This window comes from Nanorana parkeri, unplaced genomic scaffold (genome assembly GCF_000935625.1).
Source record: "Nanorana parkeri isolate BGI_ZX_2015 unplaced genomic scaffold, ASM93562v1 scaffold630, whole genome shotgun sequence".
NCBI classification, from domain to species: Eukaryota; Metazoa; Chordata; class Amphibia; order Anura; family Dicroglossidae; genus Nanorana; species Nanorana parkeri.
This window is the reverse complement of record NW_017306898.1, coordinates 219,933-245,445: the sequence shown is the minus strand read 5'-3', so window position 1 is coordinate 245,445 and position 25,513 is coordinate 219,933. Positions and strand designations below refer to the sequence as shown.

General features: G+C 45.8%; 1 protein-coding gene across 4 annotated transcripts in view; it reads right to left on the bottom strand.

The window, feature by feature from the left end:
* Window positions 1–24,547, bottom strand: part of DNAJC6 (DnaJ heat shock protein family (Hsp40) member C6) — a 42,645-nt gene extending 18,098 nt beyond the window's left edge. For 2 of the 4 annotated variants that reach the window (XM_018563097.1, XM_018563098.1), the window contains exons 1-10: window positions 24,244–24,547; window positions 12,433–12,583; window positions 11,422–11,471; window positions 9,158–9,306; window positions 7,279–7,401; window positions 6,872–7,005; window positions 5,485–5,679; window positions 3,972–4,089; window positions 3,030–3,109; window positions 676–869 (exon numbers count right to left, since the gene is read on the bottom strand). In XM_018563097.1, the coding sequence (XP_018418599.1) occupies window positions 676–869; window positions 3,030–3,109; window positions 3,972–4,089; window positions 5,485–5,679; window positions 6,872–7,005; window positions 7,279–7,401; window positions 9,158–9,306; window positions 11,422–11,471; window positions 12,433–12,583; window positions 24,244–24,484 (1,435 nt within the window). In that variant the 5' untranslated portion in view covers window positions 24,485–24,547. Of the gene's footprint in view, window positions 1–675; window positions 870–3,029; window positions 3,110–3,971; window positions 4,090–5,484; window positions 5,680–6,871; window positions 7,006–7,278; window positions 7,402–9,157; window positions 9,307–11,421; window positions 11,472–12,432; window positions 12,584–23,334; window positions 23,351–24,243 lie in introns of those variants that run through there. The other 2 variants (XM_018563099.1, XM_018563100.1) reach the window with 2 other exon arrangements.
* Window positions 24,548–25,513: the final 966 nt, after the last annotated feature.

Genomic DNA, 25,513 nt, shown 5'->3' with positions numbered 1-25,513 from the left:
CCAAAAAAACACACGCGGCACTTGTGTGTTCGGGTTTCACTTGAAGAAAAGGTGACAACTCTAAACCTGCCTTTTGATCTTTACATTTCGTTGGAGAAACAGCAAACAGAGACCCACCCATCCCTATTCTGGCTACAGTAGTCTGCATAGAACACACCAGATGCAATGTTTTCTGGGTAGCTTAGCAGTTTACTGACTAATTTCATGTTTTACCTGGAAATGCTGTTTAACAAGCACCATTGTATCATCCAAGAATGCAGGTTAATGTCAACAGGGCATGGAGGAGATCAGCCAGGCACCCTTATTTTGAAGGAAGCAAGAGCAATTGATTAAAAAAAGAAGCTGATTGCAATTTTTCCTGAGAATAACCTTCTGGAGATGTCCACTTTGGACCAAATGATCATCTCAGCGCCTCTATGTATCTTGAGGCTTAGAAAAAAATGACATATCCAACATGAACTGAGCTGCACATAACTGGTAGATGCAGCTCATGGCACCTAAACACAGCTATGGCAGTAATGGATGAGAAGAGCTTCAGGAGTGTTTCCTGGACATTGATCAGAGGACTACAAGCTCCCACATATCTACACCTCAGGGTTGTAGGCTGAACCCCATTCTGTCTCAGCAACCTGAAAGAGGTCTCTTAGTGACTGGTGGCCCATCGATGTCTCTTACCCCCTACAGCCTGGGCTTCCTGCTGTTCCTGTTGTGAAGAGAAGAGGATGCTTGGGTTAATGTCCTTCGCTACAAAATTTTCCCAGGGAGGGGTGAGGTCTGTCGGTTTGTCTGTGGACTCGATCTCAATGTCGAGTGTTATGTGAAACAGCTGAGGATACTTGTCTGGAGAATCACAAGCGTCAAGTTCAGGCCTGAGGATATAAATTAAAAAAAAACCTGAGTGATGCTTGGATTATTGCATTTAACACAGTTTATCAATCAAAACACTGAGGGGCATATTTATTATAAAGCAATCAATCTGACTTTCACCAAACATTCACTGCAGGTAAATCTTCCTGGTGCATGCATTCTAAATGATCTACCACCAGTAAATAATTGGTGAAAGTTACATTAGTGTCAGGAACGACTCCACTCTATAGCTAGGTTCACATGGGTGCTGGATACATAAGTTCATACATCACAAATGTTGTTGGTGTGGTCTTCCATCTATGGTCAAACTGCAAGAAGCCCTATGAAGAGGGGGGGAAAAGCCTAAAAGTTGCCTACACCACCCACCAATTGCCTACCTGTGTACTGATCTGCCAGCTTAGTAACATCTACTAGACTGGATGTATGGAATGGGTGCTTGGTTGGATTGCAACAGCCAGCTATGTACCTAAGTAAATACCAATCTAAATGAGGCCTTGCGGAATAGCATGGTATTGTTTTCAAAGAGACAATCTGTCGGAATCACTAATATTATCATCTATTATGTTTATCAGCCCGCTGGCCCATCACTCAACTACATAATGTGACCGTGCGCACCTCATGTTTTACACCATGTGACAGTACAGCTCACACAGAAGTAGGGAACTTCCTGGTAGCAATGGAGCCTGTCCACCCTCTCCGACTTCACACACATTCCTACTGGCCAGCAAGGCATATTAATGGGCCAGTAGGAATGTTGGAGGAAGCTGGCAAGCTCCAATACCACCCAAAGTTTGGGAAATTTGCCCACCCAGAACATCCCTTTAGGTGCCTGAAATTTATAACGGCTAGTCTTTTTATTTACTTATTTATTTTAGGTGAAGTCAAAAGGTTTCAAGCTATTTCAAATGCTGATGAAATCACTTACAATAGATGCTGCTTTTTGATCTTTAAAAGTGTTAGCCTCCTGCAGAATCAGCTGGTCCCCTGAGCACTGGCTCTGATATCCTGTTTTAGGGTGGCTCCTTTCCCTTGCAGGGTCCTATTGAACCACTTTGTGTGTGCTGGTAAGCTGTGTGTGTCCTCACAAACACAAGCATGGCAAGGCAAGTCACTCCCTTTCCTCTCTGCTGCATAATTGTCAGGCGCCATCAGACGTGCCTTCGGGCCCGTAGCGTGGAGGAAACCCACTGGCAGGATTCAACCTAAAAGGTCTGAAGGCAAGGTATAAAGGGTCAATCCAAAAGGGGTAGTCAGGGTCAATCCGGGTCGAGACGGGCAGCCAAGGGTCAGAGTAGGTGGTCGGTCCAAGGTCGGTACACGGAAGATCAGATGGGGGTTCAGAAAACAGGCAGTAATGCACACAGGAAAGGGAGCTTCGTCAGTCACACCATAAGGTGGAATAACTCAGCAACAAGCCAGAGCTCTGGCCAGGTTTTTATAGCCAGGGGGTGTAAGTCTGCCCCCCTGTCACTGAGGCAACTAGGAGGCTTCTCTCCCCGAGAGCCAATGGCAGGCGAGAGGTGGTATGTGTGGGCTGGGAACCTCCCCCAGCAAGGCCCACACCTGAGGCCTAAACGGGCGCAGGCTTGCTATGCGTGCGCTTCATGGGATGCGCGCGCAGCCTGTGTATTGCGCCCGCCGCGCAACTCGCACATGCGCACCAGCAACCCGGGCACCAGTGGTTCTGCCAGGCTGGAGGGAGACCCGTACCCTGCACAGTGCCTGCTGACCATGCGGGGAAGTAACACCCCTGGTTCCCTGACAATAATACAGTAGGGAGTACTAGAAAACATAACTTCCAGGAGGACAGGATCAGACTCAGGAAATCTGGCAAGGAGGTTTTGCTGTTGGGGTGCATGACAAATAAGAAGCCAGGGGCTGACTTAGCCCATCAGGCTTCATCTACAGCTAAAATATCACCCCTTTAATAAGAGGGAAGGTTTCCTCAAGAGATGAGTGTTTTTGGACCTAAAAAAGTCCAATGTACACAATGACGAAAATATGAATAATCAAGGTAATTATATTCAACAGTGTTTTGTCAGGAGCAAATGTAACCTCAGGACAACAAAGGGTTCACCCTTAGTGTCTCCGTAAACAGTTCAACTAGGAAACAGAGTAATCTAGACATTAAATGTAAAGCCTAAAATTATAATTATACTTACTTTGTGAATGTTAACACTGTTGTTTCAAGTGCAATAAAACCTGTATGAAACTGTAGCTGTAGTATCTGAGTATTTGTCATCTAAAATGAAAAAGAGACAATAAAAGATGCTGCAAGTAATGAATAACAAGTAACAAACAAACTAGGTTACTCGACAAGTAAAACTAATGGTGACCATGAATGCAGGGCTGCTGATAGGGGGGTACAGGCAGTAGTCCTATAGCGGACTACATCCGGTCAGGAGTGGGGCCGCGTTTGGCTTGGAAGTAGGATGAGTACTCCATGTAGATGAGGTCTGACTCTGTTCCCAGCCTACTGTTGACAGGGGAAGAAGAGCATGACCAGGAGCACTGAGAGCTACTAATTGCTGGGTGAGGAAGAACAGCTCGGGAACTGATGAGGGCTTTATACCTGATCATATCAAATATGCAGAATGGTCAGTATGACTGTATAGCTAGGGGGGCTGTCAGGTAGGCTGTATGGGGCCCCATGATTCTAACAATGGCCCTACATACATGTAGAGGTCTAACTGGCTCACAAATCATTCAATCGATATTTAGCTTAAATGCTTACTTCTGATGGTTGATGGACCAGAAAGTGTCACATGACCATTTCTGATCATACAAGAAATTATTGGAGCATATTTGAGCCTATCTTACCAAAAAATGATTGGTTTTAATAGATATCTGTTTGAAACGCAACTGAAAACCTATCATCTGTCTATGCTGGTAGTTAAACCTTTAACCAACCAACCAACCAATCAGGTTCCACCTTCCAACTTTCCTGACCAAGTAAAACAATGAATCCAGATTGCTATCCTTACTGATTTCTTTCTTTCCTTGACAGCACATAGACCCAACTTTTCATTCTCCAGCTGAAAGACTCGATGGAATATTTAAATAGCATCAGGATAGTCCACAATGATGGCATCCAAGGTACTTACCTTTGCTTGTAGTCTTCCACCAATTGTGGACCTCATATGGTAAACAGAGACAACAACATCACCGTGAACTGTAACACCCAGAGGAAATATGACTTTTCCTTCCTGAACACGATATTCCCTAAAAGGAAAAGAAACAAAAAAACAATCTCTACTTAACAGGTTTGACGGGAACGGAGATACCATTAATTTGGACAAACAATGGCTTCCCAAGTACTAAGTGAAAGCATCTTTCTTCCTTCTAACTATACCTGGATTGGATGTGTAGGAAAACATGAGGTTGTGTGAGCAGAACCTGAACATACTGAGTAGTGGTGCTGAGGGCCAAAGCAGGGTTTCTCAACCGGCGCTCCACGGAACCCTAGGGTTTCATAAGAGGTCCCCCAAAGGTTCCACAAAAGTCCTCAAGGGTTTTTCTTACCAGGTCGAATGTATTATCAGGAAAATACTGTATTATGGCCACTAGATGGAGATGAAGATCACAGGAAAAAAACTGCACCGGCAGTACCTGCAGTAGTTTGAGTTAACTAGCTGTTGGTAGAATGGGGGAAAAATAAAAGTGTAATGTCTTAATTCTGGATGAATGTTCTTCGATAGGTATATTCATAAAGAACAAAGTGAATGGGGAAAACACCGCACTATAGCCACTAGATGGAGCTGTGGATCATATAAAATAAATACATGTTAGTAAGGAGATACAATGTTACAATTCAAGGGACTGCTGGAAGGAATGTGCATGTAAATTAGGATGCACCAATACCAATGCTAGTATTGGTATCAGTGCCGATACCGAGTATTTGGATGAGTACTCGTACTCGCCCAAATGCTCAGATGCCTTCACCAATACCGGAACTTCCGATCAGAGGGAGATTTGACCGGCAGTACGGCGAGGGAACATGGAGCAAGCTTCCCGGCCAATCAGGAAGCCGGGAGGCGGGTAATGTCTCTCCGCTCGGCTTCCTCAATCTGCTTTGAGGCCGGCTTCATGCTGATTGGCTGGGAAGCCGGCTTCCCAGCCAAATCAGCATCGAGCCCGCCAAACAGCATGAAGCTGGCTTCAGGAGGCGGGTAATGACGCGCCTCCCGGCTTCCTGATTAGCCAGAATGCCAACTCCATGCTGATTGGCTGGGAAGCCGGCTTCCTGGCCAATCAGCATGGAGCCGGCCAAACAGCATGGAGCTGGCTTTTCGGGCAATCAAGAACCCAGGCTGCACGTAATGACACACCACCTGGCTTTCTGGTTGCCCGAGAAGTTGGCTCCATGTTGGCGGAAGTACCGGTATCGGTATTCAATATCGGCGAGTACCGAAAGATAAATACCGGTACCAAAAAAAATGGTATCGGTGCACCCCTAACGTAAATGTAACTATTAATACTACAAGGATAGCAATGGTTACATTAATATGCTCATTCTTTCCAGCATTTTTTTTAATTGACATCAGTATTTTATCTGAATTTTATTCAGAAATTCTATTTGTTGTTAACATTCTCTGTGCCTCAGCTATGATCACTCACTTCATCCTTTCATAGTCCTGCATGGTGCTGAAGATACGAGTTTCCCCGATTAGGACCTCACAGAACGGCCGGCATCCATTCCGCTGTTTATTGAAGCAGGGCACGGGGCTGATGGTGGCACCTCGAATGACAATAGGCTTGCAGTGAGGGTTTACCGGCTTGTCGGAAACTAGATCGCAGATATACCCTATGTACCTAGTACAAGATAAAAATCAAACATTAAATTACAACTCCAGCCAGACAATTAAAGCACCCCATGAAAGTCATCCTTGATATTTCTACACCCCCCTCCAAGGAATCCCCAGGGAAACCAACATTTTCAGGAGTGTCAATCATCTGTGTACCCTGCAGGGATCACTGATTCCTCCTGCTTTTTTTCACATACTGGTTCACTTACAATGGATAAAATTCTCCTTGATGTCTAAAAGTCTTTGGTTTCTGCAGAATCAGCTGATCCCCTGAGCATTGGCCCTGATATCCTCTTTTCAGGTGACTCCTTTCCCTTGCAGGGTCCTATGGAGCCACTCCTTGTGTGTGCTAGTAAGCTATGAGTGTCTCTACAAACACACAGACAAAGCAAGGCAAGACACTCCCCTGATCATCCGTCTCCTCCTTTCTCCCTTCTCCAAAATAGAAGATGGATGGTTGCAGGAGTCTGTGCTGTCCCTTGTGATCTTGTACTGGACAGGAAGTTCAGGGAAGTGGAGCTGAGAGAGTTTGAGCTGTTTGGAAACCACGATGACTGTAAGTGCTTGCAGAAAATGTAAAGAAATACTTCGCCGGGCAATGCATATTCACTTGATCTGGATTCATTATTAAGCATAAAATTTAGAGTTTAACACCACTTTAAGTTCTGATCAGACTTGTTCTTCCAGCACATCCCACAGATGATGGATTGGATGGGGATCTGGAGGCCAAGTCAACATCTCGAACTCGTTGTTGTGTTCCTCAAACCATTGTTGAACCATTGTTGCAGTGTGGCAGGGCGCATTATCCTGCTGAAAGAAGCCACTGCCATCAGGGAATACCATTTCCATGAAGGGCTGTACTTGGTCAGCAACAATGTTTAGGTCGGTCGTGCGTGTCAGAGTAACATCCACATGAATGGCAGGACCGAAGTTTTCCCGGCAGAACATTGCCCAAATGCCTCCCCCTGCTTCTCGTACAGCCTACCTGACAGGGCCCCCTTGTAAAGTAGGCGGGATGGGGTCCTCTAATTTCTAATAGCATTGATTGTGTATAGGATATAGGATTATGTTCTGTGGCCACGTAAGACAGAATTAATTCTCCTTGCCAACGTTTCTGGTCAAAGATTCATTGAAAAATGTTTGCATTCGATTATCATTTGTTGCATTTAATTACAGTTGCAGCATAAGGTGTTACTCACCTCCTATGTGACGGCCACAGTCCTATACCTGGGCGTTTTGCATTGAGCAGTTGGACGGCGGGAATGGGATTGGAGAAAAGGTGACAAAAACAAAACATTGCGCTGACTAAGACGGCAGAGGCGGCACGACCATCCTGCACAAGAGAGAGTACAAAATGCAATTACCAAACCATGTTACCAAACTGCTAATGAATTAAAGCCATTCCCTACACTGTAGCCTCTCCGTAAATGCTGCACTATAAACATTACAGGTTACTTAAGTACTATAATATACAAGAATATATTCATGAGAGAGAGAGGAGAGGGAGAGATTTTAAATAAATTTTGCACTTTAACTGTTTTCCTTAGTTAAAAGCTAACAACGGAATGACTCGGTTTTTTTTCAATGCAGAGAAAGAATCACTTACCATGCAGTGTATAACGCAGACATTTTTGGGGTTCTGCTGTAACCAGTTGTGCATGTTCTTGCAAACAGCAAATAAATTATGCAAGCTGGGAGCTTGTCTTACAGGCCAACTGCATTCTGAGACCTGCAAGAAATAAGTAGCCATTAAACCTGCCACTTACACTCAGACAGCGGACATTGTCCTGTGCGGGGGAGACAGAGAGGTCTTCAAATAATTACAGCTACATGAGGGAGATGGATGGGAGGGAGAAGAAGGAAGATAGGAAAGGGAAAGAGGAAGGAAAAGGAGGTGGAGTAATGACAAGGGCAAAGATGAATTACAAGGGAAAAGAGGAAGGGAAAGGCGAACAAGGAAGGAAAAAGGGAAAAAAAGAGGGAAGAGAAGAGCGGGGGAAGAAAAAGGGGAAAGAGAAAGGAAGAGAAGAAGGGAAAGAAAAAGGGGAAGAGGAACGGCAAGAGGAAAAGAAGAGGAAAAAAATAAAAGAAATAAGATAAGGGGGAAGGAGAAGGGAAGAGGGAATGAAGATGGAGGAAGGAAAATGGGAACGAGAATGGGAAAGGAAAAGGGGATGGATGACTGAAAAGGAACAAAGGTGTGCGGGGGGGATTGGGAGATAGTAAGTGAAAGGAAAATAGGGAAGAAGAGGGGTAAGAGGGAAAGAGGAAGTGATAGAATAACAGGAATGAAAAAGGGGATAAGGAATGGAAATACAAACGAGGGGGAGAGGAAGTCAAAAGAAAAAGGAAAAAATGGAAAGAAGGGAGAGGAAAATAAAAAAAACTGAGGAGAAAAGGAAAGAGCAAAACAAGAAGAAAAAAAAACAAAAGAGACAGGAAAAAGGGGAAGAAGAAGGAAAAGGGAAAGAGGAAGGAAAAGGGGATGGAGAAAATGAAAGGGATAAGGGAGAGTAAAAGGGGATTGATGACTAATAAGGCAAAAAGAGGAAGAAAATGGGGAAACAGTAAGTGAAAGGAAAAGAAGGAAGAAGAAGGGTAAAAGTGAAAGAAAAAGTGAAAGAGAAAGAGGAATGAAGGGAAAGAGGAAAGGAAAAGCTAAGATGGGAAGAGGTAGTCAAAGGAAAAAGGGAAGGAGGATGAGAAAATATAAGAGGGAAAGAAGAAGAAAAAGACAAAGGAGAAAGGAAAAGGGGAGAGCGGAAGGAAATGGGGAAAGAAGAAAAAGAAGGGAGTAAGGGAGAAGAGGAAGAAAAAGGGGAAAGAGAAATGCAAAGGAAAAGATGAAGATGAAAAAGGATGGGAAAAGGGAAAGTGGAAGGAAAAAGGAAATTAAAGAAAGAGATAAGAGAAGATAGTTTATGAACACTTAACACTGCAGTCTCAGTAATAGATAGTTTTGAATGTTCAGCAAACATCTTTCATGTCTTTCTAGAAAATATCTTCAATAAAATCCTGCTCTGCCTCTTTTGTGCCACAGATATAATTGGCATTATAAGAATTTGTAGGGAAGATGATACAGTAAACCTTCACCTTATCCGGCATTCAAGCAACCAGCACTCTAAAGCGAGCCTGTGGCTTGATGCACACTATCTTCTACAGTTATCCGGCACCTACTGATCCTCGTGGTTGCTGGATAGCTGGGAGTTATCTGTACTATATAATTAGGTTTTGTTTTTTTGCAACATTGTGAGCTTGTTCCACCCAGTACATTGGGTGATCACAGACATCTTATTTACACTCTAACAGAAAGTTTCTCGAGCCAACAATGACATTCTGGGTAATTCATTTTTTTCTATGGAGACTGTCCTAAGATACCAACAAAGTCTAAGAACTATGCTGTACTCATAATAATATAAATAGCAAAGAATTATATTACTGAAGTAGCACAGATCTGTATGACATCATGGACAGCACTGACGCACCCGATTGTGGAACTTGGCACTGCGGTAAGACTTGGGTGATAGGTTGAACACTGTGTAGTGTTCCAGATGCCTGGAATCTAGGAATGAGCGGACGTCTTCAATATGGTTCCTGAAACCCAGATCAACGCCTTCTGCTGGAAACGACATTACTGCAAAGAAAGCACAATTCTGCAATGAACAGGAATGTATTTGTCTTTTAAAGTAGTAATTTAAAGCAGAACTCCAGGATAAGCAAATAATATCTGCCTACAAGATACATGTGGGTTCTTCCTGGAATCTTGGTGAGCTTTGTGCATTTCTTCCAGATCCTTGAAGTAATCCAGTGTTAAACTTGGAGATGCCTGTAATGACCGGTCTTTACTGTAATGTAAAGACCGGTCACTGCTGCTCTCTCTCCTTGTGCAGGGTGACTGGTATTGTCTCTGCCCCCTCCTGTAATAAGGACCACTCACTGCTGCTCTATCTCCTTGTACAGGGTGACTGGTCTTGTCTCCACCTCCTCCTGTTATAAAGACCAGTCACTGCTGTTCTCTCTCCTTGTGCATGGTGACTGGACTTGTCTCTGCCCCTCCTGTAATAAGGACCAGTCACTGCTACTCTCTCTCCTTGTGCAGGGTGACTGGTCTTGTCTCCGCCCCCTCCCGTAATAAGGACCAGTCACTGCTACTCTCTCTCCTTGTGCAGGGTGACTGGTCTTGTCTCCGCCCCCTCCTGTAATAAAGATCGCTCACTGCTGCTCTCTCTCTTGTGCAGGGTGACTGGTCTCATGTCCGCCCCCTCCTGTAGTTTTCTGTAGTAGGTGCTAGGTCCCTCCCACAGCTCTGCACGCAGCTTTGTATAGCATGGTGATGATGTCACCCCAACATGTATTGGTTATTTATTGATTTATATGCATTGTGGCTATTAAGGAATATATTAAAATGAAAGCCTACGTACAGCACTGTGATGATGAAACTGTTACCTTTACAATGCAATATCTGGGTCTGCAAAGGAATTTACGTGCCCACAAAGTGGATTTATATCTTTTGTGGCTATTGTGGAACATATTTAAATGAAAATGTATTGTTCCTGGAGTTTATCTTTAAATGGAAATGGTATATACAGTAATGAAGTTCTTCTTTAAAAGACAGCACACTGCAAATATAAACCCGAAGCACAGCTGTGCACAATAAAATAAGACTGCTGTTCGCTAGAGGGCATCGTAATGTGTTATTTCTGGCTTTTTTTTTACAGCTCGCCTCTGCAGATCATGGCTGAAGCTCCCCGAAAAACCCTGCGGCTTTATAGTGGCCATTAGCCAACTACATTCTACATTTATTGTGTATGGCCATGCTACAGGTTTGCTTCAAATTCAGCTCTCAGATTTAAAGTGAGATTCCACATTTCCAAAGCAGGGAAATAAAATAATGGGGGTGTTCCTGCTTGCTCATATATTTGAATGAATGAGCATCTAAAGCCTTCATTTGTAAATTAGTTTTGGATAAATTGGGGAAGGGTTAGAGCAGCCGTGTTCAACCAGTGAAACACTAGGGTTCCTTCACAGAGGAGTGCTAGGAGTTCCGTGGCCAATAAGCAATTTCTGCCTCTTAGATAAGTAATCAAGGACACCAGTTCTCTTATTAGCTATAAGGTGGTCATTCCTCTAAATGGCCACCAATATAAGGAGCATTCTTCCCACTGATCACCAATGTAAGGAGCATTCTTCCCACTGATCACCAATGTAAGGAGCATTCTTCTCACTGACCACCAATGTAAGGAGCATTCTTCTCACTGACCACCAATGTAAGGAGCATTCTTCTCACTGATCACCAATGTAAGGAGCATTCTTCTCACTGACCACCAATGAAAGGAGCATTCTTCCCACTGACCACCAATGTAAGGAGCATTCTTCCCACTGATCACCAATGTAAGGAGCATTCTTCCCACTGATCACCAATGTAAGGAGCATTCTTCTTATGTCTGGCTCTCTCACTAGACTATCTACATGTAGATCTAAAAACCCCATGTCCACTATTTAAGGCAAGGGTGGGCAAATCCAGCCCTCCAGCTGTTGCAGAACTACAAGTCTCATGGGGCATTCCAAGACTGGCAGTTATTGGCATGACTCCCAGAGGCAGGTGAATGATGGGATTTGCAGTTAAAGCGCACCTGGGGGGCCGGAGTTGCCCACCTCTGACTTAGGTTATGACAGTTAAAAAGACTCTAAAAAGGGATTTGAATATAAACATCAATACCATACGAAGGAAATGTGTCAGGTTTCTTACCGATAATCCTTGAGGTAATATATGAGATGTCCAGCTCTCCTTTCGTATAACTAGAACAGAAAAAGAAAATGTGTGAAAAAGAGAGTTGGGGGAAATTGTTTGAGGTACAAAAAGAGTTTATTTCTGGCATAGCAGCTAGTTTGTCCTGTATCAGGAAAAGTCAAAGCACGGTAACTTTTTTCATGCATCAGAACTCTTGTTAGAGGAGAACTATGAGGTGAGTGAAAATCACTCATCCTCATAGTTCGAGCCGACGTGTGACAATGAAACTGTGCCACGCCGACTCAATAGATTAGGAAGTGAGCGAACACATACCATCGCTCGCTCCCTTCTCGATCATGTCCCTGCAGAGAGCCGTGACTGTCACTCACGGCTCCCTGCGGGGGTTCCCCCCCTCCCCTGTCCGATCCTCCAGCGCTGATTGGCAGAACGGACGGGGGAGGGGGCGGGTACAGCTGGCTCTGCGTCTAGATAGGCAGAGCCAACTGTCAATCAAGCAGCTGGGTGGATCTCGACAGTAATGTCGGGATCCGTCCCGGCTGCGGCGATCTCAGCATACTGAGCTTTGGGTCATGGGAGGACGCTAGTTTATGTCCTCCCGTGACCCTTAGGAGAACTATGGGGAAAAACACTTACCCCATAGTTCTCCTTTAAACCTGCAGTCTAATCTGCTTATATTTTACCTTCCCCCTCATCTACATGCTAATGAAAATTTTAAATAAGCCTTTTCTATTTTCATTACATACAATATCTTATTATTGACTCAGTGATGTTATTACTGGGTCTCCGTGCCTCTCTGCAAAATGCAGTCAGATCATAGCTGGTGGGAGGGCCCGGCAGGGTGATGTACTCCAGCACTGCAAGGGTTAAGTGCTCAACTTGTGTAGGAGGCTCAGTAGTGCTGGTGTAGGCCCCCCCACGGCAGGGGTTCATTTTTTACTTTTAGCTGAGTTCTTCTTTTATGGTTGTACCGTTCCCATATTCCAGGTACGAATTATGTTTCACACTCACCTGGCAACTGACTGCATTACTTTAGTAGAAGTATCCTTCAGCGTGTCCTTCAGGTTGTCCTTCAAGTTGCTGAAGAGGCGCCCGGCTCCTCCTTTGACCATGTCCAAGAGACCCCCTCCATAATTGGCCTCCATTTCCGGGGAAGAGGCGCCTGCAAGAATGTCACAATGGGGTTTATTTATTCGGTTGTACTTAACCAGTGTGTGCTATTGCAGGTCGTACGGGGTGTAGGGGGGTTGCTGCCGCTGATCATCGTGCCGTGCGGTGAGATGGCCTGTCATCACTACTTGCCAGGAGCTCTTACCTGTGTTACCCTGCACAGTGCAAGTAAACCGTACATACAGTATCTGCATATTATGGCAAAGGCTCCCACCACAACCCCAGCCTTCAGTTCCTCTTTAAAGCACAACTTTTCTTTCTAATACAGCTGGTATAAGTACTCGTATCTGTCTTTATATTAACATTAGGAACCAGTCTATATTTTTCTCATGCCTGGATTATAATAGTGATGCATTCAGCAGCTGGCAGTGAGGGGTAGAGTTGGGGCATGTGATATGTAGAACAGTATGACCTTTCTGTGCCTCTACCTAAAACAATAGACATTGTAACTGGTACGAGTCACGTTCCATTCCGCTCCTCTGATTGTGACACAAAGAGCAAGACACGTCTGCTAAGGAGAACATATGGCCACTTTGTCTCTTCCTCAACTTGACATCATACCAGGAAATTTACCTCAAGGTCATCCTGCCAAGCTGTAAGCATGAGATATATATACTGTATATATTAGCAAAATTGTTCCCATTTATTGAACAGGCTGAATACAGATACAGGGTGCATCACTTATGGAGGGTTGCGTATTGGTACAGTGGCATCGAGCACAGTAGAAAGTGAAGTGGGCACATGTAGGAGAGCAAGGGGTCGGATGGGGGTTTGGTGCAATGGTGAGAGTGGGGGTTGGTGTGCAGGTGTGGTTTAGGGGGGTAGAGGATAGGGGTCAGCTGCAGTATACTAGCATTGACATCATCACTGTGCTACACATAGCCTGTGCAGAGAGCAGAGCTGTGGGAGGGACCCAGCAGGCTGCCTGCAGAAAACGACAGGATGGGGCAGAGGCTAGACCAGTCACCCTGCACAAGGAGAGAGAGCAGCAATGACCGGTCTTTATTACAGGAGGGGGCCGAGACAAGACCAGTCACCCTGCACAAGGACCCAGATAGCAAGAATAACTTGCCACAAACTTGTGTCAGGGTTAAATTGTAATTCTTGTTAACTTGCTGCACACATTCCCTGACAAGTTGTAGACTTGCAGAACACTTGCAGCACATGTCCTAGTTGACACTCTTTGAATTTGTAGCAAATTTGCTTGGCAAGTCTAAAGCAAGAGTCCTGCAAGTCTAAAGGTCCCCACACACCTTGCGATAATTGTACGATAATCACGGGAAATCCCGCGATCGTACGATTATCGTAAGGTGTGCGGAAGCCATGCGACCTCTGCTACTGTAAGGTCGCACGACTTTTATCTTACGAACATGTTCGAAAACCCGCCGAGCATCGTACGATGTTCGGCGGGTGTGTAGCATGTTCGTAAGATAAAAGCCGCACGGGCCGGTGTGCGCAAGTTCACACTGCCCGTTCGGCATTGCGGTCATTGGAAGCCCGCCCCTCAGGGGGGGCGCGGCTTGCGATCATTGCAAGTACGATCTGCCTTGTTTTTTTAATTACCTTACAACCATCGCAAGACAAAAGTCTTGCGATGGTTGTAAGGTGTGTGCCCAGCCTTAGCAAGAGCTCTGCAAGTGTACAGCACTTTTGCAAAGCACGTTGATCTGGAGACTTGCAATGCAGACTTGCTGTAATTGTGCAACAAAATTGTGAAGCTTGGCAAGTCTGCAATAGTTTAGCAAGTCATTTTCAAACTTGCAGCTCAATTGCTTGCTATCTGGGGAGAGAGAACGGCAGTGACCGGTCTTTATTACAGGAGGGGGCGGAGACAAGACCAGTCACCCTCCCCAAGACGAGATAGCAGCAGTGAGAGGTCTTTATTACAGGAGGGGGTGGAGACAAGACCAGTCACCCTGCACAAGGAGAGAGCAGCAATGACCGGTCTTTATTACAGGAAGCTCCAAGTCTCACACGAGATTACTGCACAGATCTGGAAGAAATACGCAAAGCTCACCAAGATTCCAGGAAGAATACGCATGACAATGTTTGCTCATCCCGGAGTTCAGCTTTAATGCAGGAGATGCGTGCGGTAAACAAAAATTCAGGAAATTACTTAGAGTCTTTATAAAAAGGTCCCTCAAAGAACCCATTTCCAATGTAACAATTATCTTCCCACAGTGACACACGACAGCAATATCTAAAATTAACCCGACGCACGGCCACAGCGCCAGAAACCTGCAATTACAATAAACTGGACATTACGGCATCATTACCTTTTCGCACGAGTCACGCTAATTCACAGACATTTCTGAACCGGCCGGCAAACCAGGGAAACGCTTTCCAGGCTGACAGGACGCAGCGGAGAATGCCGAGTAATTTGGTGGATTTATGCAGAAAAACATTTCCTAATATATTGGTGACATTTTGATGAGCGATGCAAACCTAATGTAATCTAATCTGAATTTCCATAAAAGAGCCGCTGAGTGATGGACGCGCCTGCCAGGCAGCTCGACCCCTGGCGTTACGCATCCATCGTTGTTTGGAAACAAGGAGCCACAGGAAAACAATTCCACTTCTCTTGTATGAGAGATGCAAATGTGAAACAATACAAAGACCTCCTTGTCTGAAAGTCGGCTAGAGGACGTTGTACCACATCATGCTCGTCGCGGTGAATGCCCCGTGTGTGTGTTTTGGAGCTGATGCACGAGAAATTGTGCCAGCCAATCCCGACGTGGATTTTTTTAGACATTGAAGCCCAAATAAACTTTCACATTAAATGAGAATTATGGGGTTAGGGCTTTTCCCCATAGTTCTCCTTAGTCTAAGCTCAGTATACTGCGAGCTACAGCTCCTGGTATACTGAGACACCGCAGCTGAAGCGGATCCCGACAATTATGTCTGGATCTGCCCAGCTGCGTGAGTGACAGCTGGCTCTGCCTATCTAGAGGCAGAGCCAGCTGTTATTGTCACAGGTCGGCTAGAACTATGAGGATGAGTGAAAAGCACTCACCTCATAGTTCTCCTTTAAATCAGCGAAATACATACCAGGTGCATCAAAAGAAAAGGAGTACAAAGCCTTAAGGTGGCCATCACTTTACAACCATCGCAAGACCTTAGTCTTGCGATGGTTGTAAAGTAATTTAAAAAACGTACGATCTGCCCATCTTGGACAGGCAGATCGTACTCTCGATCATCACAAGCCCGCCCCCCTGAGGGGCGGGCTTCCGATGACTGCAATGCTGAACGGGCAGTGTGCGCGTGCGCACACCGGCCCGTTCGGCATTTGTCTCCCGAGCACCGTTCAAACCAGCCGAAAATCGTACGATTTCCCCGCGATTCTCGTACGAGAATCGAGCAGTGTATGGGCACCTTAAGGCTGCCCATACACCTTGCGATCATCGGATCATCCTGCCCTGATTAGGTTGGATCAGCGGTAATTAGAAGAAAACACTTGGACGAATTGCAGTAATCGACCACACTTATTTTGGTCTGCGCATGTGCAGTGTAAATTGTACGAATTTTGTCGTACGGAAAAGCAACCAATCTTGCGAAAATCGTACGATCGGCCGAAGTTTTTCTAACCTGCTGGTTAGCCAAAAGTCGATCGATTGTACACTGCCCATCAACCTTACGAATATCGGACGAAAGCGCGTTCGCATAGGAAAACCGGCCGATATTTGTAAGGTGTATGGGCACCTTTACAGAAAGCAGTCACAGGCTGTGTAGAGAATCCCTCCTATCAGTGTACGAGTACGGACACCCGCACCGACGTGCAAGTCGGGTGAGCGTACAGCCGCGTACTCCCATAGAGAAGGACAGGCCGCTGTGTATAATCACACGCAGCACCCGTCCTTCCCGAGAGCGGCCAGATAAGGCCATGCACACAGCACGGATTTGTACGGACCGGCCATTACCCATGTGAATGAGAGCTTGATCTCTGTGTGGAAGAAGTGGTCTCTCTGCAGAGGTCTGGCACACCCCCTACTTAGGCCAGATTTAGTCCCCATTCACACCATGGCATTGACATGGGAGGGAGGGGCAACACTGGGTTCCAATTAAGCTCTACTTCATTGGACAGTGCTGTTAAGTTGGCCAATTACTATTTCAACCCGTACGGCTGAATGAGTGTAAACGCTCGCTTTCCCTATTCCTGCTAAACAGCGCGGATGGAGGAATGTCCCCTGCTGGCACCCACGACTGTCAGAATACCCAAACAGGGACTGCAGCTAATGGTCTGAATTGAGGCAGGTTGGTGACCATGCTCTGATGGGTTCGCGGGATAGAAGCTGTTAATATGACTCAATGTAACCAATTTACACTTTTGCTGCCTTATTTGTAATGGAAAAAAAATCTAATTAACAGCTTGATAAACACTTCCTCCAAAACTAAAATAAAAGTTTTTTAACTCTTATTTTTGTTTCCCCTCAGACAGCTGCACCCTGAATCAGAGGTCTCCAAACTATGGCCCGCGTGCCACATACGGCCTCTACAGGATTTTATCCATCCCCCGGGAGCTGGCAGCCAGTGGAAAACCGGCACATGCACTGCCAGCCAGCCATGACCCTTCCTGAGTCCAGATTGCCCCCCACTATTTGGTATCTATGACCTCTTTGTCATAGATACCAAATAGTGGTACCAAAAGGCAATCTAAGCAAGTCCAAAATCCAGTTCCTATGGGATCCACAAGCCTCATAATGTAAGCACAAAACTTCCTTTACATTCCCTAACTAAGCCCAATCCTTCTTCATTTCTGTCTCACATGCTCCCCTTCCCAGACACTGCGGGTCACCGTGGGAGGGTTTCAGCAACAGAGGCAGAGCTGTCAGTCTAGAAAGCAGGGGGCAGGACTGGGTGTGGCCAGGTGCTGATTGACAAGCTACAGGCTTGTCAATCAGCAGCAACATTACAGATAGCCAAGCCCTCTGCAACAGCTCACTGTAGTGCAAACAGGCGCAGCCTAGATGAGAGTGACAACTCTGCTCTGAATTCAGGAGCAGTGCAGCACCGTTGTCCCCCTATCATAGAAAGCTGCATTAGGTGGACTTCACTGGCGGGATCAACTGCAGGGACTGAGAGAAAACTGTAACTGATTTGTGGGGACTGAGAGAAAATTGTCATTCCAGATGTACTTATCCTTAATATTTTTAAGATTTCTAATTCAACATCAACACTGCTGAAGCCACAATCTAAACCAGTGCTTGTGATAGACTGTAGCATATTTGTAACATTTTTGGCCATAGCTCCACATCAATATCACCTATTGGAACCATAAAAAACAAACAAATCAGACCATAAATAAGCGACATTGTATAGCTAGCTTTGTGGCACATGGACAGCTTGGCCCTGCCGCAGTTTGGCTGACCCAAATTCAGACCTGTGCACATTCCGCCTACACAGCACCCATGCTGCTTATTAATAATTGCCTGCTCAACGATATACCCGCACAAGTGTAGGCAATGTCTTAAAAATAACCCAGGGGCCTGTGTGTTTTAGGAGTGGGCAGTGGGCATGCAGAGCTTTTTGCTGGGCTGGCACCTGAATCCGAGACTTTAATACCAAAAGGAACATCCACACGTTTCTCAGCTACACTGATATTGCAGAACGTCATCAATCAAATCAACGCTACAATAAGAGAAATTACCCATAAAAATGACATTAAGATCTTCAGTTCATCTCAGCCCTGCACTGAACTTCACTGCAGAGAAACAGGCAAACTTCTGATGCAACCTTTTTTTTTATTTTAACAGTGCATGCTTCTGATTGGCTGTTACTGTCAAAAACCAGGCCCATCGCTGCTACTTGTCTGCATTTGCTGACCGATCGTTTTTGGAAAGAAAGCATGCTGCCTAAATGTGAGACACCCAGACTGACAACAGTGACAACATATTTACCATTGGCATTTATCTAACATGAAAGCCCTTTTTGTATTTTTGGATTGATTTTGAATGCCATCTGTGTCCCATTGGGGATATTTTCCGTTGCTTCCTGTAGACACAACAGGAAGTGAGAGGAAATCTCTACAAAGAAATTGTCACCAGAACAAGTGTCCCCATTTTAATATATCCCCCTCTGCACCTGCTCTGGTGACAACCTAGGATGTTCAATCACTTTCAGATGCGCGACAGTGGTCACCAGGACCAAAGACAGTGAATTTCACACAGACAACAATTAAAACTTGAATTAACCCCTTACGCTCTATCCAAATAAAACTTTTGCCTTTAGATATACTTCTGGTAGCTGCTGGAGAGTAAACCCCCTCACACTCTTTTTTTTTAAAATTTCTTAGAGACTCTTGGTGAGTTTCCAGATCTGTACACCTGCTGTGTTCATTTTAAGGGGCTCCCACCATCCCTGCACTGAGATTTTGGGTCTGTACACCTGCTGTGCTCATCATTAAGGGGCTCGCAATATCGGTGCACTGAGATTTTGGGTCTGTACACCTGCTGTGCCCATTATGAGAGGTTACCACCACTCTATGTTGAGTTTCCTGATCTGCACACCTGCTGTGCCCAATATGAAGGGCTCCCACCATCCCTGTTGGATTATTAATTTTTTTTTTATATTAAGGAGAATATATAAGGAGAAGCAGGGACACACAAAGGTCGGCAGAAATGCCCAAAACTCAGAGGTCTGGGACTAAGGGCTGATGCATAATCGCACCGTACTGCGCAATGCACCTACTGTGCGTTAACAGTGCGGGAGGTGCGTTGCCCTGCCATTCATTTGAATGGCACCTCATTGCACGTCCCGTCCACCATGCAAGTAATATTATATATATATCTTGTTATAGTATCAGTCAGCTTTTGTTGCATAGGGGCTCATACACCCTATACTGTGTAATATATATAGAGAGAGAGAGAGAGAGAGAGAGATAGAGAGAGAGAGAGAGAGAGAGAGTATAGGGTGCATGAGCTACTATGCAACAAAGGCCAACTGAAACTTTAGCAGGATGGACAGTATATGGTGCTGTATATTTAAATGTAATATTGAGCTGTACATAACCTATAGCCTGCATCTGGCACTTGGGTTGGTAATAAAACATGGCCGCCTTTCACATGAACTGTCTTTGGTGCTGAAACATATAATACAACATTATGGTATACTGTACATAGGCCAGTAATGCAGCATGGCCAAGATCTGTGCTGTCCTTGGTGCTGATGTGTAAAACTGCCTAGTACATGGGCTGGTAGTACAGGTATTCCTCACTTAAAGGAGAACTATGAGGTGGGTGCTTTTCACTCACCTCATAGTTCTAGCCGACCTGTGACAATGAGACTGTCACAGGTCGGCTCAGTAGATCGGGAGGTGAGAGAACACATACCAGCGTTCGCTCACTTCTCGATCCTGTCACGGCTCTCTGCCATGACAGGGGAGGGGCTGGATTCCCCCCTCCCCGCTCCGATCCTCCAGCGCTGACTGGTGGAATGGATGGGGGAGGGAGCGGGTACAGCTGGCTCTGCCTCTAGATAGGCAGAGCCAGCTGTCAGTCACGCAGCTGGGCGGATCCCGGCACAATTGTCGGGATCCGCTTCAGCTGCTCGCGGTATACTGAGCCTAGGGTGACGGGAGGACGCTAGTTTGTGTCCTCCCGTTTACCCTAAGCAGAACTATGGGGAAAAGCCCTAACCCCATAGTTCTCCTTTAACGACCGAGTTCTGTTCCTACGACCATGTCGTTAAACGAAAGTGAGGAACTCTATACAGTACTGTACTGCGTTAGTACAGTACTGTATAGTGTTGCAGGTGTACAGTACTGAACAGTGTACTGTACATCGGGCAATAAAATACTAACCGGGACCCGCAGTGAAGAACGGAGGACATCACTTCCGCCGGCGAGACGTTGCTCTGACGCTGACGCGTAAGGTCGGAGGTCGGTCGTAAGTGCGAGTGGTCGCAAAGCAGGTAAGTCGGTAAGCGAAGAAAGTCTGTATACAGTAGCATTGGCTTTGCCATGGCTATAGCATATGATACAATATTGTTGTGTACAACGGGGTTGGCAAACTCAGGCCCTCTAGCTGTGGTGCGACTACAAGTCCCATGAGGCATTGCAAGACTCTGACAGCCACAGGCATGTTTCCCAAAGGCAGATGCATTATTTGGGATTCGTAGTTTCACCACAGCTGGAGTTTGCCTACTCCTGCTGTACAAGCTGGTAATACAGTGTAACCTTTACCTGAGCACTTCACAGCGCGCCACATGCAGTTTCTATTGACAGGCGGATTATATGCTGACATAGTTTAGCAAGCATTAAATCTGAACTCCGGGACAAGCAAATATTGTCTAACTAAAAGAGCCATGAGTGTTCTTACTTGAATCTCGGTGAGCGTTGTGTATTTCCTCCAGATCTGTGCAGTTATCCAGTGTGAAAGTTGGAACTTCCTGTAAAAAAGACTGGTCACTGCTGCTCTCCTTCATCATGCATGGTGACTGCTCTTGTCTCCACCTCCTCCTGTAATAAAGACTGGTCACTGCTGCTCTCTCTCCTCATGCAGGGTGACTGGTCTTGTCTCTGCCCCTCTTGTAATAAAGACCGCTCACTGCTGCTCTCTCTCTCCTTGTGTAGGGTGACTGGTCTTGTCTCTGCCCCCTCCTGTACCAAAGACCAGTCACTGCTACTTTCTCTCCTTGCGCAGGATGACTGGTCTGGTCTCGGCCTCCTCCTGTAGAGGTCTACAGGCAGTCTGTAGTGGGTGAGGCCTGCTGGGTCTTGTTTTGGCAAGTGCAGCACAAAGTAATATATGGGTATGCAAAGGCATTTGGTGCACACAAAGTTGACTTATATCCTTTGTGATTATTGAGGAATGTATTTGAATGACGGATTTTGTGCCCGGGGTTTATCTTTCGCACCCCAGCTGTACCTGAGCTGTTTACAGTGCTGTAGCCTGGTAATATAACAATATGGATTGTAAAAATTATATACTTCCTGCAGTACCTGAGCTGTTTACGGTCCTGCAGTCTGATAATTTAATAATATAGTATATCCTATTCTGGATTTCCCATACAGGAGGAAATGATGTTCTGATCATATGTCCCATGGAACATCATGGCAATATTCTACATGCCTGTACTCAGACTCATAGCTGACAGCTAACATTGTGCTGTGTAAAGTGTAGGATTCCCCATGCAGAATGCACTAGCTGGTAATACAGCATGGACTCTTCCTGGGCTTTCTATGATGGTACATCCTGATAATGCAGTGATATGGGGTGTAGGTGTATGCAGCATGTCCTGACACAGGGTCATCCTACGATAACACAGGTCTAATATTCATCAAGGATCCCAACTGTAACCAGGCTGTATATGGGGCTGTAGTCTGCAATATTATCATACATAGGGTACATGACCTCCCAGTGTCACAACCATGCCACCATAATATGACTGTACATTTAAAATGCAATAATATGGCCCCTACAAGATGCATGATTCCCCATACAACATTTAGTGGTAGGCTGGCCATGTGATATCATAGATCGATGTTATGGGCGCTCCTGACTGTACCTGGCCTTGCTTTGGTTCTGCAGACTTATAGTACCATAATATGGGATGTAGACTGTGCATGATCCCCCTTGTAGCAGATACTAACAGCCTGAACCTAGCTTATCTCAGACAGGTCTTAATGCATTGGGCCCCCTTTGCTGTACCTGAGCTGCCCATTGTGCTGCAGACTGATAATACAATTATGGGGTGTATAATGTGTATGAACCCTTATGCAGCATGCACTGACACCCTGATCCGGTATAATACCACTTTGTCCATGGGGTTATACCTGAGCTGTCTGTGGTGCACTATAATATGGGGTGTAGAAGGTGTATATGCCCCCATTGCAGCATGCACTGACACCCTAATTGTAATTACACTCCGCCTCATCATGCATAAGACCCCTATTAAACCTGAACTGTTTATGGTGTTGCAGCATATAGTATGATATGGGGTATATAAATGTATAATTCCCCATACAGTATGCACCGACACCCTGGTCCTGTATGGTCACACATCTTGCATGTAACATCCCCTCTTATTATATAGGAGCTGTCGATGGTATTGCAGTTTTATAGCATTACAATATGGGGTGTAGAAGGTGTACAATTCCCCATGAAGCATGCATTGACACCCTGAACCTGTAATCACACATCATGCATTAGGTTCCCCACTGTACTTGAGCTGTCCCTGGTGTTTATGGTACCATAAAATGGGGTGTGTAATATGTATGATCCCCCATGAAGCATGAACTGTCACTCTGATCCCATATGATCACACAAAGCCCCATCATGAAGCCCCCATGGCTGTACCTGTGCTGCCCATGATGCCGCATCTTTATAGTACCGTAATATGGGGTGAAGTACAGTAGGTGTATGATGCCACATGTAGCATGCACTTACCCTCGCTGTAACTGAAATGTATCCTTATACTACAATATGGGGTATATAATGGGTATTATCCCCCCCAGACAGCATGCAATGACATCCAGATACCTTATGATTGCACATTATGGATTAGTCCCCCGTTATACCTAAGCTGTCCATGGTGTTGCATCCTTATAGTACAATACGTCCATATACCCAGATCCCTTATGATCACACATCATGGATCAGGCCCACCATTATACCTGAACTGTTCACGGTACTGCATTTTTAGAGTACTATAATATATAGGGTGTAGAAAGTGTATGATCCACATGCAGCATGCACTGACACTCTGATCTTGTATGACCACACACCATCCATTGGGTCCCCAGCTGTACCTGAGCTGTCCATGGTGCTGCATCCTTACAGTACAACATATATAATGTGTATGGACCCCCCATGCAGCACACGCTGACACCCACATCCCATATGATCACACACAGCCCCACCATACATTAGCCCCCCTCCAGCTGTTCCTGAGCTGTCTATAGTGCTGTATCCTTATGGTACAATATATATAATATATGATATAAATGATCACCCCATGCAGCATGCACTGCCACCCTGATATATATATATATATATGTATATATATATATATATACATATATATTGTGTATCATACAGTATATGGTGTATGTTCCCCCGTTCAGCACTGACACCCTCATCCCATATGATCACACACAGCCCCACCATACATTAGCCCCCCTCCAGCTGTTCCTGAGCTGTCTATAGTGCTGCATCCTTATAGTACAATATATAATATATATGATCATTCATGCACTGACATCACGCACCATGCAACAGGCCCCCCGGCTGTACCTGGGTTGTCTAGGCTTCTGCATCCTTATAATACAATATGTATGCTATATAATGTGTATGATACCCCATGCAGCATGCACTGACACCCCCATACCTCCGGCTGTACCTGGGCAGTCCATGGTGCCGCATCCTTATAGAAAATATATAATATACTGTGTATGAACCCCCATGCAGCGTGCTCCGACACCCCCATACCCCCGGCTGTACCTGGGCTGTCCATGGTGCTGCATTATTATAGTACAATATATAATATATATGATTCCCCCATGCGCCGACATCCTCATCCCATATGATCACACACCATGCAATAGGCCCCCGGCTGTGCCTGAGCTGTCCATGGTGCTGCATTATTATAGTACAATATATATAGTGTATATGATCCCCATGCAGCATGCACCGACACCCCCACCGTCCCCCGGCTGTACCTGGGCTGTCCATGGTGCTGCAGTCGCTCTGCCGGCCCGGGCTCCTGGCTGCCGCCGCCACCGCTGTTGCTGGAGAGGCTCCTCCGGATGGCGCTGCCGCCGCCCCGCTCACTCCTTGCCTGCTCCCCGGCCGCTCCCTGCCGCCTCCTCCGCTACTGGCCTCCCCGTTGCTGTCCACCAGCTGTAAAGACTCATAACCGTCATTGTTGGTCTTTTTCCGGTAAGACCCGAGCAGGCTCATGGAGGAGGAATCCCGCTGACCTTCCTCCCTCCCTCTCCCCGGAGCTCAGGGGATTACACTGGATCTTCCTCCTCCTCCGCCTGGTGTCACACCGAGGTGTCTATTGTCCTGGCTGAGCCCTCCTCTTCCCTGCCTGCCATACACCCCAGAGCTGGCAGATGGGTGCAGCTGGGAGCCGCTCTGCTCTATGATACATGGCACTGAACTGCACCCCTTCCTAATCCTAGATATAAATAGACAGCAAGGCCAAACCTTTGTGAATGCACATTGAAAGAAAATGCATAGCATGCATCAGACATTGTACACAGCAACCTGCATTATCTCTACATACAATTCATGTGCTAACACAGACCATGCATGGTACAATCTGATTGTACAATCTCCTTTAGAACTTGTAGTGCAAGGGCTGATTGGATACACACTGCTTAGGCAAGACCTCACATTATATTCCATTGCCCAATAAAGTGACACTAAACTTAAATCTTACAAATACATTCAAGTATCTAAGTGACATTAAACCCTCAGATTTTTTAACATAAACCAATACTGTAATGTGCGCCTTACTGTAATGCACGGTTGTTGTAGTTTACTCATTTGAACTGAGATTGTAGTCCATCCCGGGAGCGAGCTTGGAGCGGTGACTACTTTACAACACACACAGGGACCATGGGGAGCAAAAGAAGCCCCCCTCTAGAACCTTGTTTCTCAACTGGTGGGTCATGACTCCGTGTTCAGTGGGTCACCGCATGCCTTCCAGTTTTCTAGGTGAGAGGCTCCTCAGCCTCCCCCTAGCGCAGCACTGTCAGTTCTCGCACTGAGCAGCCATTCAAAATATGCTGCCCGGCGCTGAGTTTCGACTTGAGGTGGGGTGGGCTGGGGCTATGGCCGTGAGGGAGCTCCATCCATATGTGCATTGCTTACAGCTTCCTTGCATGCCCTGGAGTGCCATCAAATTCTGGCTCCCGACACCTCTACAGGAGTGCATGGGAGCTGTACCAGCAATGCACATATAGATGGAGCTCCGTCACA